Raw genomic sequence first — 17,866 nt, 5'->3', positions numbered from 1 at the left:
ATTTTTCCCAAAAATAAATAAATAAAAGGAATGTCATGGCAGCAAATCTTCCAATTTTGTAAATTAAAGGGTTGTTTTTTTTAAAAAAAAATATTGCATTCCATGAAACGTCCTCCCCACCCCCATCATTTTAATGCAGCGTTGAGACGTGACATTCCTCTCCACACTTTGGGGTATGATGATGAATCCTCTCCACGACCATCTGTGTGCAGAGGGGAGCCAGCCAGAGACTCCAGCCAATAGGGGCAGAAGCTGCCAAAGTAGGAACCCCTGGAGCCCTGGACATTCAGGGAACTGTTTGGACTGGACTTCCTGTGCCCTGTGCTGACTGGCTGTTTGCTCCAACCCTCCTCGAGTCCCCAGTCCCTGCCTCACAGTCTCCCCACGCCTGCACCTCTTCCCCTCTTCTCTCCACTCCCCTGCCCTCTTTGTCTCCCTTCCCTTCCTTTCCCCTTTCTTTCAATTTAGCTCCTAATTAACCCATCCCCCTCAAAAAGAAAAAAAGTGGAATTAACATGACACTTGCCACCATCCCACCGGTAGCTTTGCTTATGTGTTCTACCCCTTCCAGCACCCGGTGTCTGTCTGGTCTATTTAGATCGTAAATTCTTTCGGCCAGGACCCATCTAGTACTATGTACAGTGCCTCAATGGGGTCCTGCAGCAAAGCTGTCACTCCAGCAAATCCCCTTATGTCCAGATGGAGTGCTGCCTCAGTTTCCCCAGTGTCATCTTTGGCCTACTTCAGTCATAAGAGTGGCCTGGCCTTCTAGCTAGACCACTTTACAGCATCACAACTCTACCTCTTCCTCACCAGATGCACGTGAGGCACTCTAGTCTTTCCTCCTGTCTAATCACGGGCTGCTGCGCCGCGATCAACCTCACAGCTCTGGGGCTAGCACATTCCTTACTCAGAGGTTCAGGCAGGCTGAAACTCTTCAGAGCCCATGTCTCCGGTCAGACTTGCCACTTGCCCGTGGGAGGAGCCTGTCAGCTCTTCTCCCCTTCCTCCTTTTCAAGTCCTGCACCTGGCCTAAAAGGCAATGCAGGTGCACCCTGGGACAGGCTCCCTGGTGGAAAGTTACCAACTAAGATTGGTTTATATACCCTGTCACAGGCCCCACTTTTGCTTGGCTGTCATGCACTAATGTTATATAAATAAGAAAACGCTTTTTTTAATCTAGGACCATAGCATTTTTACCCTCTTTTTTACCATGCCTAACAGCCAAGACTCACTACTGATGCTTGGTGCGTCGCTCGCGTTTGCCTGAGTCCAGAGAACCTCTGCTTTTCATGAGCTACACAGTACACAAATCACCCTGGACGTGGCTGCGGCAAACCCCTTCTGGGCAGTGCCCCGCAGGTTGAGTGCTGCTGATCTCCTCCAGTCCATCCTCCAATACAGCCTTAGCTTCAGAACGTTTTCTTTCATTTTGTCCCAGGTCATTCTGAATCCTTCCGACTGTGGGGTTTCTACCATCGCCCTTGGGAACTGAGTGAGAAACTGATGTACACATCCCTAGTTTTCACGATCGAATATGTGCCATAGAAATCTGCCTCTGGCTGTGAAAAAGATAGAGATTGGATATCGTGCGGCTTTTTAGCTTAACCTCTATTCTATATAGATGAAATTCGAATTCTCTTTTAAAATATAGTGTTAGGGAAATTAACGTTATTTGATGTGCCTTGTTTCCACATGGTAAAGGGGGAAAGGGATTTCCAGCCAGTTGGAGTTACTTAACAGAACTCTGTTATATACAGTATTTTGCCAACAACGTTGTTGATCCGCTGAGTTTTGCCCTTCTACCTACATCAAGGCATCATTGCACTGCTGTTACAGTCAGCTACTACTCTTGCAGGAAGGAACAAGAGATTTTTACAAGGCAGAGCTTGTTTTTTATTTTTGTATTCAACGTTTCAAGAGTTTCCTGAACCTAACTTTGGAGAGGAATTTTCCTTCAGCAGCTAGGCAGCAATATCCTCCGTTAGCGCTATAGAAAAGAAAGCAATAGGAAGAACTGCCAAAGAGGGTAAAGAGGGGGCAGCTAGTGAAGTAAACAAAGTGGTCATGTAAGCCAGGACTTTTTGGCAGAGTTATTGAAATGAAGGGTGGGAGGAGCCCCAAAGAAGCATGGAGTGTCATTACAACGATTGGAAAGTAACGGCAGGAAAAAGAACACATCTGCATTATTTACAGATCCATTACAAGAGCAAATATTCTGAACGCTTCTCAGAACTTTCCCCCTAAGGTAAGATCTCTATTTTTTAAAAAATTCCATTTAACTCCTAATGTATGAAAATAGCTGGTAATTAAAGGCTCTAAAACTAACATTGTTCCAGTGTGCCCTGCTGTTTTGTTTGAAGCTTGTTTGAACTGCCTGATTAGCAGATGCAGAATCTTTCTAAAGTGTGAAGTTTAAATTCTTTCTATTGAAGTTTTATTGCCATTTTAAGGCTTTATTACTTTATTTTTTCTTATTTGTGGTCTAATAACAATACATTAACAATTTTCAGCTTTTCACAGAGCATGCTTTTCTGCAGTGTGTATTCTGGTTTTAAAATAAGTCATCAGATTAAATTTAGCACATATATAATATGTATAAAAGTGATACGTTTCCTTTACATGTTTTTTAAAAATTCCAGGGGGAGATATATATTTTTTAAAACACAGATGAAAATTCCTCCATACTGTTTTCCACCCTCTACCGCAGCATTGTGCTAATAAAGGGATATGTCTACACTAGGCAGACTGTATCGGCATAGCTGTGTTGGCATAGACCTGTAGTGTAGATGCAGCCTACATGGACAGAAGGGTTTTTTTCTGTCAGTGTAGGAACACCAACTCCCCAACTGACAGCTTAGTCTACACTTGGAAGTTATATCGTCATGGCTACCTTGGTCAGGGGAGTGAAAAAACCCACACTCCTAACTCAGGTAGCCATGCCAACATAACCACCAGTGTAGACACAACTACGTCAATGGAAAGGTGCTTCCATTGATGTAGCTAATGGCATTCAGGGAGGTGGTATACCTACCTGGACAGAACAACTCCTTCTGTCAGTGTAGACTGCATCTACACTATGGGGCTATGCTGGCGTAGCAATGCCAGTTCAGTCTCCATAGCATAGACAGACCTTACATTAGCCTGAAGTGCTCTTTCGTTGACTAAACTGCATCTACACTTGAGAGTTACATTGGCATAGCTCCATGGGTCAGGGGAGTGGTTTTTCACAGCGCTGACCAGAGCTGCTGCTAGGCATAAGCAAAATAAGTAATTGTTTAGGGCCCCAAGCCACTCAAGGGGGCTCCCTACTCTGGGCAGGCCTATACTACCGGTGAAGTTGATCTAACTTGCGTCGCTCAGGGGTGTAAAAAAGCGCGCCCCCCAAGCGACACAAGTTTTGCACTGTCCACACCAGTGTTATGTTGGTGGGAGACACTCTCCCGCTGATATAACTTCTGCTTCTCGCCAAGGGGGAGTTCTTATGCCAATGGGCGAGTGCTCCTTCACCAGACGCGCCACGGCTGGATCCGTGCAGCTGCACCAATGTAGCGCTGTAGTGTTGACTTGCCCTCTGTTGAGAGTGTGAGTGTGAGAGAATAGCTCAGTGGTTTGAGCATTGCCCTGCTAAACCCAGGGTTGTGAGTTCAATCCTTGAGGGGGCCACTTAGCGATTTGGGGCAAAAATCAGTACTTGGTCCTGCTAGTGAAGGGCAGGGGGCTAGAATCAATGACATTTCAGAATCCCTTCCAGTTCTATGAGATACGTGTTGCAGGGGGATCCCAAAAATATTCTTTCTTAGGGCCCCCAATGGGCTTGCATTTCTTCTGGCACTGACCCATGTAGCCATGCTGATACAACTTTTGAGTATAGACCAAGCATTGTCCTTTGGTGAGTTGGTGTTCCTACACTGGCAGAAAAACTCTTTCTGCATCTACACTGGGAAGCTATATGAGTGTAGGTTCTATAGTGTAGACATAGTCTTCGAGGTGGTCTATGGAGAAAGTACAGTAGAGGTGGGATTAGTACCTGATGTCTTATTTTCTTTGCAATTCCCACACAAGGAGTTTCAATTTTGTGGTGATAAAGTTGCAGGCATGTATCAGCGTTTCAAGTGTATATTATCTTTCAAGAACACTGGAGTTTTAAAAATAAAATTAGATAGGCAGGAAATGTGCCATAGAAATCTCTTGGTAGGTGTGAAAAAAGAAAGAGATCTGCTACAGTGCAATTTTACTGCTTAACCTCTATTAGGATAGAAAACAACCAAGGAATTGAAAGAGAAAACTGTACTTCCACATTACATGTAAATCGCCACTAGATTAACTCTGCCCCAGAAGAATTGCTCTAATGTAGTATTCTCAGACTCATTTAGAAAGTACTGCACCGTGTTATTTTTGCAGTTTTGTGATTGGTTAACTTACTCTTCTCGTATAGATGGCTAAGAGAGTAATGGTGAAATTGTTGACTCCGATTGCTTGATGAAATTGTGTGGTTCTTGTCATGAACGTTCGGTCGGGAAGGTAATGTGAAATTGTTTTCTGTTGGCTCGTCTGCAGAGTGACGAAATGCATTTCTGGAAGTCTGTAAAACTGCAGCTAACTTAATTTGGAAGTAAGTTTATTATAGCTATTCTGAAGACCGCTCAATTCCAGCTGTACTGGAATTAGTACAAAAAGGGAACTATTTTTTGTCCTTTCCAAGTACAAATGTTGACTTTTGTTATCTCTTGGAGCAGAGTTTGGATTGTGGAGGTGATTTGTCTGCAGTTATGTGGTTTGCTGTGGTAGTTAGAGTTTAACTCTGAATTGCCTGGGTTTCTGACTTTTTTTTTTTTAAACTTAATCTTCTGAAAGAAAATTTTATACACATTAGTGTGAGTTTGCAAGCTAAAATTCTCCACACCCAAGTGTTTAATGGGGAAACGTCTTTAATTTTTTTAAAAAACATCCACTCCCTTCATGAGAAGGGCCCTGTGCTTGCAGATGCTTAGATTCCTTGATCCTTTACTTGCTCATTCTGATTTGCTCCCCAAATCTTCAGCGCCATGTTAAGCCTCCATCTCCTATGCTCCAAATTCCATCTGATCCTACCCACTGGAGTCAATGGGCATTTTGCCATTGGCTCAATGGGATCAGGATCAGACTCTTGCAGTCAGGTCTTGAGCAAAAACAACAAGGAGTCTGGTGGCACCTTAAAGACTAACAGATTTATTTGGGCATAAGCTTTCGTGGGTAAAACCTTCACTTCTTCAGATGCAAGTTTGTTTCCCTGTATGTAAAATGGGGATAGGACACTCGTGTGAGATAAATGCTATAGGTTAGTTCATATTTGTACAAGACATTTGAGGATGTAAAGTGTTCTATAGTATGTATGTATTTATGAGACCAGCAGAGTAGAGGAGGAAGCTTGAAATGTGGAATTAATTTTACAACCAAATTTCTTGTAACCTTAATTTTCTAATTCAACGTTTCCGATGTATAAATAATTAACAGCCACAAGTTGCTCTACTAAGAGGTAATTTTGGGTCGAAAATGAGAGATGTACTCCATTATGAAATGACTAGAGTAATTTCTCATTGGAATAGCCTACCTCTGTCCTGCTTTTTCAGTTATAATGGCATTCCCTCTGGCTTTAGTAGCACAGAGAAGTTCACCTGTAATAACAGTAATAATAATAATGATGGTGAATAATAAAATAATGTGTTAAATAACTTTAGTTGTGCCACATTTTTGTGTACATTGCAACTTCAGAATAGCAAATCACATAAGCAAGAGGTGAACGTGGGATGTGCACTTTTATCTTTTCTCCTCCTTCTTTTGCACTATTTATCATCAAATTCCAAGTCTGAAGAAAAAGTATTAACAAGACCAACTATATCATGCCGAGTGATCTCAAATCCCAATGAAATCAACGACAGGGGAGGGTGCGCAAGCATGTTCTGGGATAGGTTCCTCGGTTAGCACTGAAGGAGTAATTAGAAATCTGAACCTATTGCATCTGGAGCAGGCAAATGTTTTACTCCTCCCCCCCCCCCAAAAAAAAGAAACCACACACAACAACAATAGTAAGGGGAACCGAGCTGTGTAAGTGCATTTGGCATCATTTATAAGTAAAGTCCAGCTGTCCATTCAGTAACATCTGGAAGTGATATCCAAAGGGAAAACAATAAAACACATCCAAGTTCCTTTTATTTCAGCTACAGACATTTTAAAGGATCAGATGCAAAGATGTCTTATCCTGAGCTATGCGTGTGTCGTGGTAGTCGTGTTGTTCCCTGGATAATAGAGAGACTAGGTGGGTAATATCCTTTATTGGACCCATTTCTGTTGGTGAGAGTGACTGAAGAAGAGCTCAGTGTGGCTTGAAAGCTTCTCTCTCTTATCAGCAGAAGTTGGTCCAATAAAAGATATTCCCTCACCCACCTTGCCTCTGTAACTGAGCTCTAATGCTTGGAAGGTCAGGACATCTGTTTGTATGAAAGCATAATTTAGCCATACCATAGTTGATTGCATTTTGGCTTTTTGATTGTAATTAGATCTGGGAGATCTATTATTTCACATATGTCACCCCTTCAGTGTTTCACCAGTTACTCAAACTTGACTGATTTATGTGTACGTAGCTCACCCTTATGGACTGATCAAACAATTCTCTACAACTAGTGCTTTCAGTGTTCACTAGATGTGTTCTTTGAGATAGGTGATACTTAGGTGACCAAACATGTTGTTTCTGCTTTGATTGGATAACTCCCAACTTGAAAGGAATTTTAAAGGCGGCAGCCAAACACTTAATAGAATCATAGAAGATTAGGGTTGGAAGGGACCTCAGGAGGTCATCTAGTCCAATTCCCTTCTCAAAGCAGGACCTACACCAACTAAATCATCCCAGCCATGGGTTTGTCAAGCCGGGCCTTAAAAACCTCTACGGATGGAGATTCCACCACCTCCCTAAGTAACCCATTCCAGTGCTTCCAGATAAATATTCTCACAAACATGCATTAGTTACTCTTTCTCTTTATGTGACTATCATTGGGAACAAAAATTCACTCAAGAATGTCCCTGAGCTTGTTCCTGCAAGATGTGGAAATGCCTTCGACTCCCATTGACTTCCACAGAAGCGAAGGGTGCTCAGCTCACAGCACCTTCAGGAGTTGTTCGACGCTTTGCAGGATCAAGCCTTTAGTGAATAAGAGGGGCTGAATTCAAATTCAATACTGTGGTGGTGGTTTGAACAATACTTTTTTGTCTTGCTCACTCATCTTTTTAATAGTTATTTAGGGCTAAATGCAGCACTGCTACACATAATTCCAAATGATTTGAAGGACTTCAGGCTCTGTTTCTTAAAACTATGTATACATTTATAATAAACAGAAGAGTTTGACTTTAAATTTTAAATTAACATTTTTGTTCACTGGTAGGCCAAGATACGAAAATAATGATTGTTCTAGTTTTTTTAAGGTTTTCTACCATTGTCAGGTTTTTTAGGAGTCTACTGAAAATTCAAAACATAGTTTGTATTACTTAGTACCATTTTGCATACCCAGATATACATGAATGCATAATTAGTAAGTTGGGTTTCTATTTTTCACATTACAAATATCATTTAGCTTGAGGTCCTTTTAGGAAATAATACTTTCAAACTGAAAACAGCAGAATGCATACACACTTCTTCTGAAAATATCAATATAATTAAAAATGAAGTAGTATTGTATGTTGTTTAATTTCTAAGAAGAAGACTAAAAACCCTAAATAGAGGAAAAGTTAAGAAAACCCTGCATCTACAACGGAAAAGTTTTCATTATCCTTGTAGTTTCTTCCCACCCCTAACATTTTTAGTAAAGGAGAGCACCGGAAGTGAGTTCTTTAATGATCAAAGTGAGTTCTTCAATTATCAAAGCCCTGGGAGAGGAGATGGTCTATTCGTTATGGCATTGGGTCTAGGAGCAAAGAGATCTGAATTCAATTTTTCTGCCAACACAGACTTCCTTTGTATGAAGAAACTTTGGCAAGTCTGTAAAATGGAAATATTGCTTAGCTTGGTAAAGTGCTTTGGTATCCTTGGATGCAAAGCATTGTACAAATCCAACGACTATTTTTTCTTTGATTTGTTCTATTAGAATTTACATCCTTTTGTTTCTCTCTCTAGATCCAGAAATGCAGAGACTTCAGAGAAATATGAGTGTGTGTCAGCAAACTAAGGCTCTCTTATGTAAAAACCTACTTTTCAAATGGAGAATGAAAATGCAGACCTTTCAGGCAAGTACCAAAAGATAGTTTGGGAATAAAACAAAAAAAAGCTGGGTCATGTGAGATGGTTATTCCCCCCCCCCCCCCCCCCAAAAAATAAAACAAAACAAAAAAACAATTTGTATTTGAGAGAGTAGTAAAAATGAGATAATATTTGAAAAGCCCCAATTGTTGCATTTTTTTGCGAGGCTTTTTCACCCATCCTCGTTCTTTTTCTCATTGCTGCAACAGACAATAGCAGAAACTCTCTCACCTGCGGATTGTTCTAGAAGCTAGTNCCCCCGCAAAAAATAAAACAAAACAAAAAAACAATTTGTATTTGAGAGTGTAGTAAAAGTGAGATAATATTTGAAAAGCCCCAATTGTTGCAGTGTTTTGCGAGGCTTTTTCACCCATCCTAGTTCTTTTTCTCATTGCTGCAACAGACAATAGCAGAAACTCTCTCACCTGCGGATTGTTCTAGAAGCTAGTTGCTCATGGTTTTGTGGTGACACACAGAGCACCATCTTCATATTCTATGCACTCATGTAAAATCAGTGAACTTTTTACAAAGAGTTGAGCTCTGTGTTTCATTGACTTAATAAGCAATATTACTCTTTGTATTTGCGTTGCTGTAGCTCGAATTTTCAAGCATTAGCAGACGTGAAAGTTGTAAGCTCTGAGTGATGTTAAAGTGACTATATTCTGTGACAAGATTTAGATTTTTCTGAAGGAAAACTGTTCCATCTAAAATGGATTGCCTGGCTTTATTGCTTATCTGATGACCAGGGAGGGAACATTCGCTCTGAAATTGTTGTGCCGTTCTCTCTGCTCATTTACTCTTTTCCATTACCCAGGAATGGATCCTGTCACTTCTATTTCTCTTTCTGGTGTACTTGGTGTCTATGTTCACATTAACTTACCCAAATCCTGAAGTGCCTCTGGCTTTCCTGGGACGATTAGATGACCCGGCCTATAATGCTACTGGGATTACAGTTGCTTATACACCCATGACAGGCAGCACGAGACAAATAATGAATAAAGTGGCTTCCGACTCTGTAATGATAGGTATGTGATGCCCATTAAATATTTAGATTTATTACGTTAGCTACCGTACCTGTACTGTGTCTAAACATGTTCTGCTAGTATACAATATTCATCAGAACATCAGAACAGCCAGACTGGGTCAGACTAACAGTCCATCTAACCCAGTATCCTGTCTTCCAACAGCAGCCCTTGCCAGATGTCTCAGAGGAAATGAACAGAACAGGGCAATTTTGAGTGATCCATCCCCTGTCATGCAGACCTAGCTTCTGGCAATTGGAAGTTTAGGAACACCCAGAGCAATGGGGTTGCATCCTCCATGAATATATTTACCGTAATTCTTTTATTTTTAATCCAGTTGATACTTTTGGCCATCATTCTATACCATTCATTGTCACAGATAGTTGTTGTGTATTCATTATCCAATACCTCTAGTTTTCTCTGCATGCTTGTGAGTTTTTTGTATTAAGAGGAGTGTTAACAGGCAATTATAGTAACTAATTTTCCATTCCTGATGGATCATGCTAACAAATGTTCCCAGTACAGCACAACAGCATCAAGGGAAACATACGTTTATTCCCTTGTGGAATACTCCTGAAATTCAGTTTCATGAAAATATGTAGTAGTCTGATCCACAAGCAATGTTCTGACAAACTTGACTGAATTTTAATGGTTCTTTCATTATTTTAGAAACTTCATTAACTGCACCTTAGAGTCCAGCAGTGATAGAAGGGGCTTAAGAAAGGAAGACAGCGGAGTTGAAACAATATATGCTTTCCCACTGAATACCTGATTATAAATTAAATTAATTAGCTGCTAGCTGGCATTGCAGGTAACATATGTGGTGCCAGGTTTGGGTCCTAATAAGAAATAAATAACTCAGATCAGAAACTTTCCCTAGAATGATATTATAAAACTATATTAAAAAAATGATATAAAAAACCTTTTGTTGACTGGGAAGCAGAGATGGGGCCTGTGCCATAAACCCGTGATCCAGATGTCAAACTCCCAATAATTTGAGTACAATGCACTCCTTTTATAAGAATCACACCTCACCTGGATAATTTGATTCTGATAAGCAGTTGATTCTTACAAGCAGAATTGCAAAGAATGGATTAAATCGACCGTTACGTTTTAAACAACTGGCTTTTTTAATTCAATTGAGAAACATCTCATTTACCATAACTAAATTCTTTAGACTTTAAACATATTCAGCGTGGAACAAAACCAACATTCTACCAACCATACCAACATTTTAACTGAGCAACATAATTAATTAGTTATTACCCAATCATTTAGCTGGTGCTTTTTTTCAAGGCATTATTAATACTGTGCAGCATGTTACAACTTTACACAAAATGTAAGTTACTGGAGCTATATACCTCTTCACGTAAAGATCCAAGATACAAATTTTAAAAATCTCTCAAATAAACTGCAACAAACGTAACATATGAAAGTTCATTACACTGACTTTTATAGCGTAAATATCAATGTAAAACAACAAAACAGGCTGTTTAACAGTATTGGCTCACATGAATGTTTATTTTGGAGTATCACCGTTTCTTCTTTTTCAAGGTGATGTAGGAGGTTAAAATCATTGAAGCCCCTGTACAATAGACCATTAGTTTTCGTCGCATCCTTCATTTGGGTCAAGGATGGGATGATTACCGTGTCATCATGAGAGTCCACCTCGGCATCGTTTTTGAGTTTCACTTCAAATTGGTCTCTGAACTCAGTCACAATGTCGCCATCAGAGACAGGTTGCATAGTAAAAGCATTATCATCAATGTCTATCCACTCTTCAAATTCATGTCCATTGAGTCCTCTTGGTGGTTCAACAAGAATTGCTTCCGCCATAGGTGCGATCACCAGCCCTCCTCTTTTCCAGCAATTGTTGAAGCATTGACGTCCGACCAGGCATTTGTGAGCATTAGAATGGCATCTGAAAGACTGATCTTCCTGGTCATTTCCACAGCAGGAGCTTTGTTGTTCTCATCATCAATGTGGTGAAACACCGTGGAAGCCATTTGCTTATGAAAGTATGCCTTGGCAGTTCTGATAATTCCCTGGTCACATGGCGGAAGGATAGAAGTTGTGTTTTTTGGGAGGAATTCAGGTTGGATATTCCTCAGTGTTACATCTTTCGTCATGTGGGCTGTGCAGATGTCCACAAGTAGCAAAATTTTTCTCCTTTCATGGCCCCAACTTTTGATTCCAGAGCTTCAGCCACTCACCGAATAGATACCCCGTCATCCAGGCAGATGACTTGGCAGCATAGTGGACTGGAAGACATCTCAGATTTTAAAAACACTGTGGGTTTTGACTTTTCCCGATGATGAAAAGGTCCTTTTTCTTACCAGTCATGGAACAGGTGACTAGAGCAGTAATTCTTTTTATAGACCTCTTTCCTCCTTTTTTATTGTCTAATTTAAATGTGAGGGTGCCATCAGGCAGGGCTTGAAAGTAAATTCCACTTTCATCGGCATTCCAAATGTCTTCTTCAGCAAAGTCATGTCTCATTTCAATCCACTAGTTTACTAACCATTCTTCACATGACCTAAAGTCTGTGTCTTTGGCTTCTCTCTTAAAAACAATCCCATCTTGTTTTTGAAAGCACTCAAACCAGCCAGTGCATGCCCTGAGGTTGGTAACGCCCAGGGCTACCACCAGTTCTTCTGCTTTCTGCATCACCAACAGCCCGCATAGGGGGGTATTGCTCTCTCTGGCATTTCTGATCCACTTTATGAATGCAGCCTCGACCATAGGTGCCTTGTCTGACCGCATTGTTTTTCTGTCTCCTTCATTTTGTACAATGCTCTCCCTGCTTTGAGAATCTTAGACAATGTAAGTTGTGGAATGCCCAATTTCTGAGCTGCATCTCTTTGGCTGGTCTTGGGAAGACTATTTCAGGACTCCAGAAGTTGGCGTTTTTCATCTGCAAAAAGCATCTTTCTTTTTCCTGCTATGTTGATCGACTCTCACATAAACAGCACAACTTGGTTTTTTACACAGGGATTATAATTTATACTCGCTACATGCCTAAAAACGCGAGATGTCATGAAATTCAAATTCAAAACAGCTTTATTGGCTTATTACATGTCATTGCTCTTGACTATCATATTACATGTAGTCAGTGTGCCCCTAAATGATTCTTATAAGTAGAGTATTTTACCATGGTTAGTGTAGAAATGATTTTGTCCCAGTGGTTTTGATCACTGTATATGGTTGATGCTTATATCAATAATTCTTATAAACGGAGTGTACTGTATTAGAATCTAGGTTTTCAGTCAACCCATTATTGAGATAAGGACCAGCTGTGAAGTTCAGTTGTATATCTACATATGGATTCCACACTGTTTCTAGTAGAAGTTTGCGGGTGTTGGATCCTGGGTGTTTTAGTTTGGGAGAATCTCTATTTCTATCTTTATGCAGTAGTTATCTCTAGATAACTCTAGATACAGTGCCATCTGTGGAGTAAAATACCTACCTGTTGTTGCATTCACAATTAAACTTAAGATTTTCTTATTAACTTTTTCCCAGCTGATTAAATTGAATGTGACCCAAAGCATCTACAAATATACCTAGCCTAGAGAACAAAAATTCAGAGGGGAAAGACACACAGCTGGCAAAACTGGCTAGATGTATAAAATTCCTGGGCTGACATTTTCAGTGTTGTAGCTATTGATCATAATGTTTTTTGTATAAACCACAGGTATAAAAACAGAAGTGATGGAAGATGAAAAAGCACTGGAGGCCGCATGGATTTTGAATGAGGAAATTGTAGGGGTTGTATTTAACGATGACTTCTCCTATCACCTCAGATTTCCTCCAGAGAATGTGATTGCTCCAAATGAGCATTTTGGACATATAGGTAATTAAAAATAAATAAATAGGGCCAGATCCTCAGTTGGTGTAAATTAGCGTAGCTTCATTGAAGTGGATTTGGCCCTTAGTCTACATGAGAGTATCTGACCTAGAAAGAACCACCAATTTAAGTCTGTTTTATTGTTTGTAACAAAATAATAAAATCCAACAACACCAACTTTCTTTTAAATATATAGATGGTAGAAACTGTTTGGGTTTGTTTTTTTTAAATTGAGGATTTAGGCATATTCCTCCCTTTTACCTGAAACATTTCATCCCACTTGATATGTTACATTCCATTTCAGTCTTTTCCCGTGGCTCATCATGTAGGGTCCATGCCTGACAGATCAGCCTTGTGGTGTAGATTAATATATGTTTTATATTTTATTCTTGCCCTATAGTCTATTTTACACATCCAAATACACTCCATATAAATAATGAAAATTACTAGCAAAATTTAGCAACCGATGGCCGATGAGGACTGAACTAGCATTCTCAGTCCTCTGCTGTTTCGGGAGGCTACGTAGGGAAGTGAAGAATTGATTTGGCGTGGAGACTCTGTCTTCACTTCTCATCTTGAACAGCAGTTGTTCAGGGCAGGAATGAGGCACTTGAGTGTAGCAGGGAGTGGAAATGCCTGCAGCACTGCAGACAATGGTATACCAGGTTTTTTTGTTTCTTCTTTGGTTTGGGGTTCTGGGCTTTTTTGGCCAGCCGAAGATCGCAGTTGAGCAGCTTTTATTAGAAACTTTAAAAATGCTAAATCATTGGGCATGTTGTAAACCATCTAAAGAATTAAAATAATATGCCCAGATCCTTCGTATAGAGCTGATCCTGTACCACTGAAGTAAATGGGAGCTTTGTCATTTCACATGCACGTTTAAGGCAGTCAGGTGGGGAGCAGTGAGAAAAGAGCGACGCTGTCAGGTGTATCCACTACAATGGGGTCCTGCTATTTATTACATGGGATGACGCTGAACCAGTCCAATACACTGCTGATCCTTTGATATTTCCACTATCCTTGGGAGCTCATTGCTTGCTGCTGTTGCAGAGTTATTATTGTAGTACCATTAAATCTGAATTTCTTGACTTTTGTGGGATTAAAATCTCAACCTTGATTTTGCATTAAAATGATTGTTGCACACAATTAAGTAATGTACTTGACCTTTCGTCTTTGCAGATTCTTGTTATAACTTTTCAGATCATTACTGTAATAGTCCAAAATATTGGTACAGAGGATTTCTATCACTGCAATCAAGCATTGATGCTGCTATTATAGAAGTAAGCAGAATTCTTGCACTGAAATTATTTTCTGTTTCTTCTAACCTGACCCTTAAACATTAAGCAAAATAAATCCTTCTGTGATCAGGGTTTCTTTAGTGCATAGAATTATTACAATGTAAAAAAAAAAAAGCGATGGATCATCTTGTGCCGGGAACGTCTACCAAAGAACAACGTGTGAAATAACTCAGACTCCTGAATGGTTTGCAGAAACTGACTACTTTTAGTTTCATCTAGAAAACATGCACCCCTCCTATTCTCTATGCAAAATTACAACCCGTTTTGAAAGTCACAAAATAGAAAGGGTAACACTTACAAAACGTATTGACACAAAGAACTTCCCAGACCACCAGTGAAATGCAGCTCACGTGTGCCCAGCAGAATGTGGCCGTAATCCAACTGGAACATCTAGCGGGTACTGACGTACAGATTATAGCTGGATGATTATCTTTCAGAAGTAGCCAAGGCCACTTTACATCATTTGAATCTGGCAAGGAGTTTTCAGCTGTTCTTTCCAGTATGGACCATTGGACTGTAATTAATTCCTTTGCCATTTTGAGATAGGGTGACCAGATGTCCCGATTTTATAGGGACAGTCCCGATTTTTGGGTCTTTTTCTTATATAGGCTCCTATTACCCTCCACCTCCGTCCCGATTTTTCACACTTGCTGTCTGGTCACCCTATTTTGAGACTACAGCTCTATTTGGGACTACATTTTAAATCCACTCAGAAGCAAAAGCTAGTGTGGAATACATCGGCCCATTTGGTAATTGGAGTATTTGGCTGCAAGCAGGCTCAACCAATGTCTCAGTAGATGGAAACTGTCATGGAGAGTTGGCTCTTTCTTGAGCCTTCACAAATTTGAACCTAGGGGGAGGTTTTTGAAGGTGCAATTGGGAGTTAGGTGCCTAAATGCCACTTGTATCTTTTAAAATCTCCCCCCTGACTGGGCTGGATATCTGAGGTTTTAGGGTAGAGTTGAAAGGGTTGGTATTGACCTCTAAAACCCTAAATTGCTTCAGACCTTCTTAACTGAGAGAATGCCTCTCTCCCTGTGCTATGCCGCTGCAGTTAAGATCTGCAGAGGTACTCCCCTTGGCCCAAAGGAGGGGCTTTTGGAAGGGCGTTCTCTGTGTGGGCCTCTTTTCTTTGAAATGTGCCCCTCGTCCTTGGTCTACAATGATACAAATCGGTTAAACTTCAGAGCATGCTGCACGGCATGCCTTTTTAAGAAACCTGCTGAATGAGCAAATATTGTTAGGGATTATGTGTCTGGACAGTGGATAGTTTGGTTTATTTTTGTGCTGCGTTGCTGTGTGTTATGGAGTTGCTATTTAGTTTGATGATATATCGGTCTTGAAATATTTGGCAAGGGAGCCTAGAGCATTCTGAGAGGTGCCTCTTGTCGTTTTAGAAAACGACAAAACATGACAATTGCTCATCTTACCCACTAAAAGTCTGAGAGAGCAGATAGGGGAGCCCCTGTAGCATGTTCTGAGGGCTAAAAAACTTGGGATTTTTCAGATCAGCATAGGCCAAGTTACCTGAGCGAATTCTCTGCAGCCAGTCCCCAGCAGACCAAACGTCAGGAATGTTGTCAAGAATGCGCAACCTGATCTCCACTGTTGGAATGATAAACAGGAGAGGGGCTATTGCAAAGGTAACCTGGCCTCAAAGTCAGGGGGGAGATTTTAAAAGACACAAGTGGCATTTAGGCACCTAACTCCCAATTGCACCTTCAAAAACCTCCCCCTAGGTTCAAATTTGTGAAGGCTCAAGAAAGAGCCAACTCTCCATGACCGTTTCCATCTACTGAGATATTTACAGTGACATCCCTGACAAACCAGGCCTTGAGGTCTATCTCATGTCTATTTCTCACGGCTTGAAGGCTTTTGGCTGCAATACGCAGTGGAAACAATTATAATTTCTACCATCGGCGTAGATTCCAAGGCCAGAAGGGACCACTGTGATCATCAAGTCTGGCCTCCTGGGTAACACATGAGGTTTAAAGAGCAGTTGATGTTGGTTTATGCTTTGACTTCACCCAATTTCTTTTTTAAGAAACGTTGTTTTTAAATGTTTGGTTCATAGATCTCTGCCCTGTTCCAATTCTGTTCAAGTTCATAGTTTGCACCCATCTCCATTATGGGTCCTAGCACTGGATTTCGTTATATGCAACATTATAACCTCAGAAAGGGAGGTTTGTCAGCTGAGAAATTTAGTGTTGTCAGTGTTAGTATTAAGACTAACGATTTTATTATGTAATTGTCTTGTACTGGGGAAGTACCTAGAGGCCCCATTGTGTTAGCACTGCACACATATGTAATAAAGACAGTCCCTGCCCCAAAGAGCTTACAGTCTAGGCATATGAAAAGCCCATCCTTGCTCCCAAATGAATTAAAACCAGCAGGGGGAAGAGGAGAGGAGAGGAGACCAAGACAACACCGAAATGATTGTTTAGTATAATAAGCTGCGTTCTCAGCACGTCAGTTCCCTAGCTATTAAGTGTTTCGCGGTAGCAGTCAGCTTTAAGGAGGGACTTGAAGGAGGATAGTGTTGTGACTTTGTAGATTTATCATGGAGCTCCTCCTAACAATGAGGGCAGCCTGGGAGACAGAGTGAAGGTGCTTGAGAGAGAACTGAGCTAGCGTATCATGAAGGCTGCCATTGCTGGGAGAGTGGAGGCATGTGGTCCTGGCTTGATATAACATCCGAGAGGTGATAGGTTGAGCAGGGGTAGGCCTTAAAAGACTGGATATGTGGTTTTTGATGGAAGGATCAGAGAGACCCAGAGTGGGGAGGCAGAGAAGTGGTGATGTAATTAAAGCAACATGCTAGGAAGACAATCTCAGTGTCAGTATTTTGAATAGACCCGAAGGGGGAAGTCTGCATTTCTCAAGGCCAGAAAGGAGAAAGTAGCAGTCATCAGAAATACATGATCCGTTAACAGCACCACTGACATTATTAAGTGACATGTTATAACCCTGTACCGTGACCTTATTTCATTACATAAAACTAAATTAAATGCTAACTTGAATTTTTTTAGATGACGACAAATCATTCTGTCTGGGAAGAAATGAAATCGATTAGTGGTGTCCGTATGGGATCATCATCTATCATACCATCAATTACCCTGGAACATGGTTTTATCTTTTTTACTGTTGCAATGAGTTTCTCTCCATTTATGCACTTTCTGTCAATCAGTCTTACAAGAGAAAAAAGGAAACTCAAGGCATTGATGAAGACTATGGGGTTACAGGATGCAGCCTTCTGGTGAGTAACACAAGTAGCTGAAGTGCATAGGTTACTGTCTTAAGTTAATAGGTGCCAAAATACATATATTCTTCAGTATTTGTAAAATGAATTGACAGTTTCCATCCAGCTTCTCGTGGGTAGGAGGAACTCACAGAAAGAAAACAGCCAACCTCAATTAGATTGGCGTCTTTATGG

General features: G+C 40.6%; 1 protein-coding gene across 1 annotated transcript in view; it reads left to right on the top strand.

Moving 5' to 3' along the window:
* The first annotated feature begins 1,856 nt into the window (after positions 1-1,856).
* Positions 1,857-17,866, top strand: part of LOC117887073 — a 124,177-nt gene continuing 108,167 nt past the window's right edge. The window contains exons 1-6 of the mRNA XM_034789314.1: positions 1,857-2,248; positions 8,147-8,256; positions 9,084-9,294; positions 12,983-13,141; positions 14,315-14,415; positions 17,463-17,689. Coding sequence (XP_034645205.1) covers positions 8,155-8,256; positions 9,084-9,294; positions 12,983-13,141; positions 14,315-14,415; positions 17,463-17,689 — 800 coding nt within the window. The 5' untranslated portion in view covers positions 1,857-2,248; positions 8,147-8,154. The remainder of the gene's footprint in view (positions 2,249-8,146; positions 8,257-9,083; positions 9,295-12,982; positions 13,142-14,314; positions 14,416-17,462; positions 17,690-17,866) is intronic.

This window comes from Trachemys scripta, chromosome 14 (genome assembly GCF_013100865.1).
Source record: "Trachemys scripta elegans isolate TJP31775 chromosome 14, CAS_Tse_1.0, whole genome shotgun sequence".
NCBI classification, from domain to species: domain Eukaryota; kingdom Metazoa; phylum Chordata; order Testudines; family Emydidae; genus Trachemys; species Trachemys scripta.
This window is presented reverse-complemented; position numbering and strand designations above follow the sequence as displayed.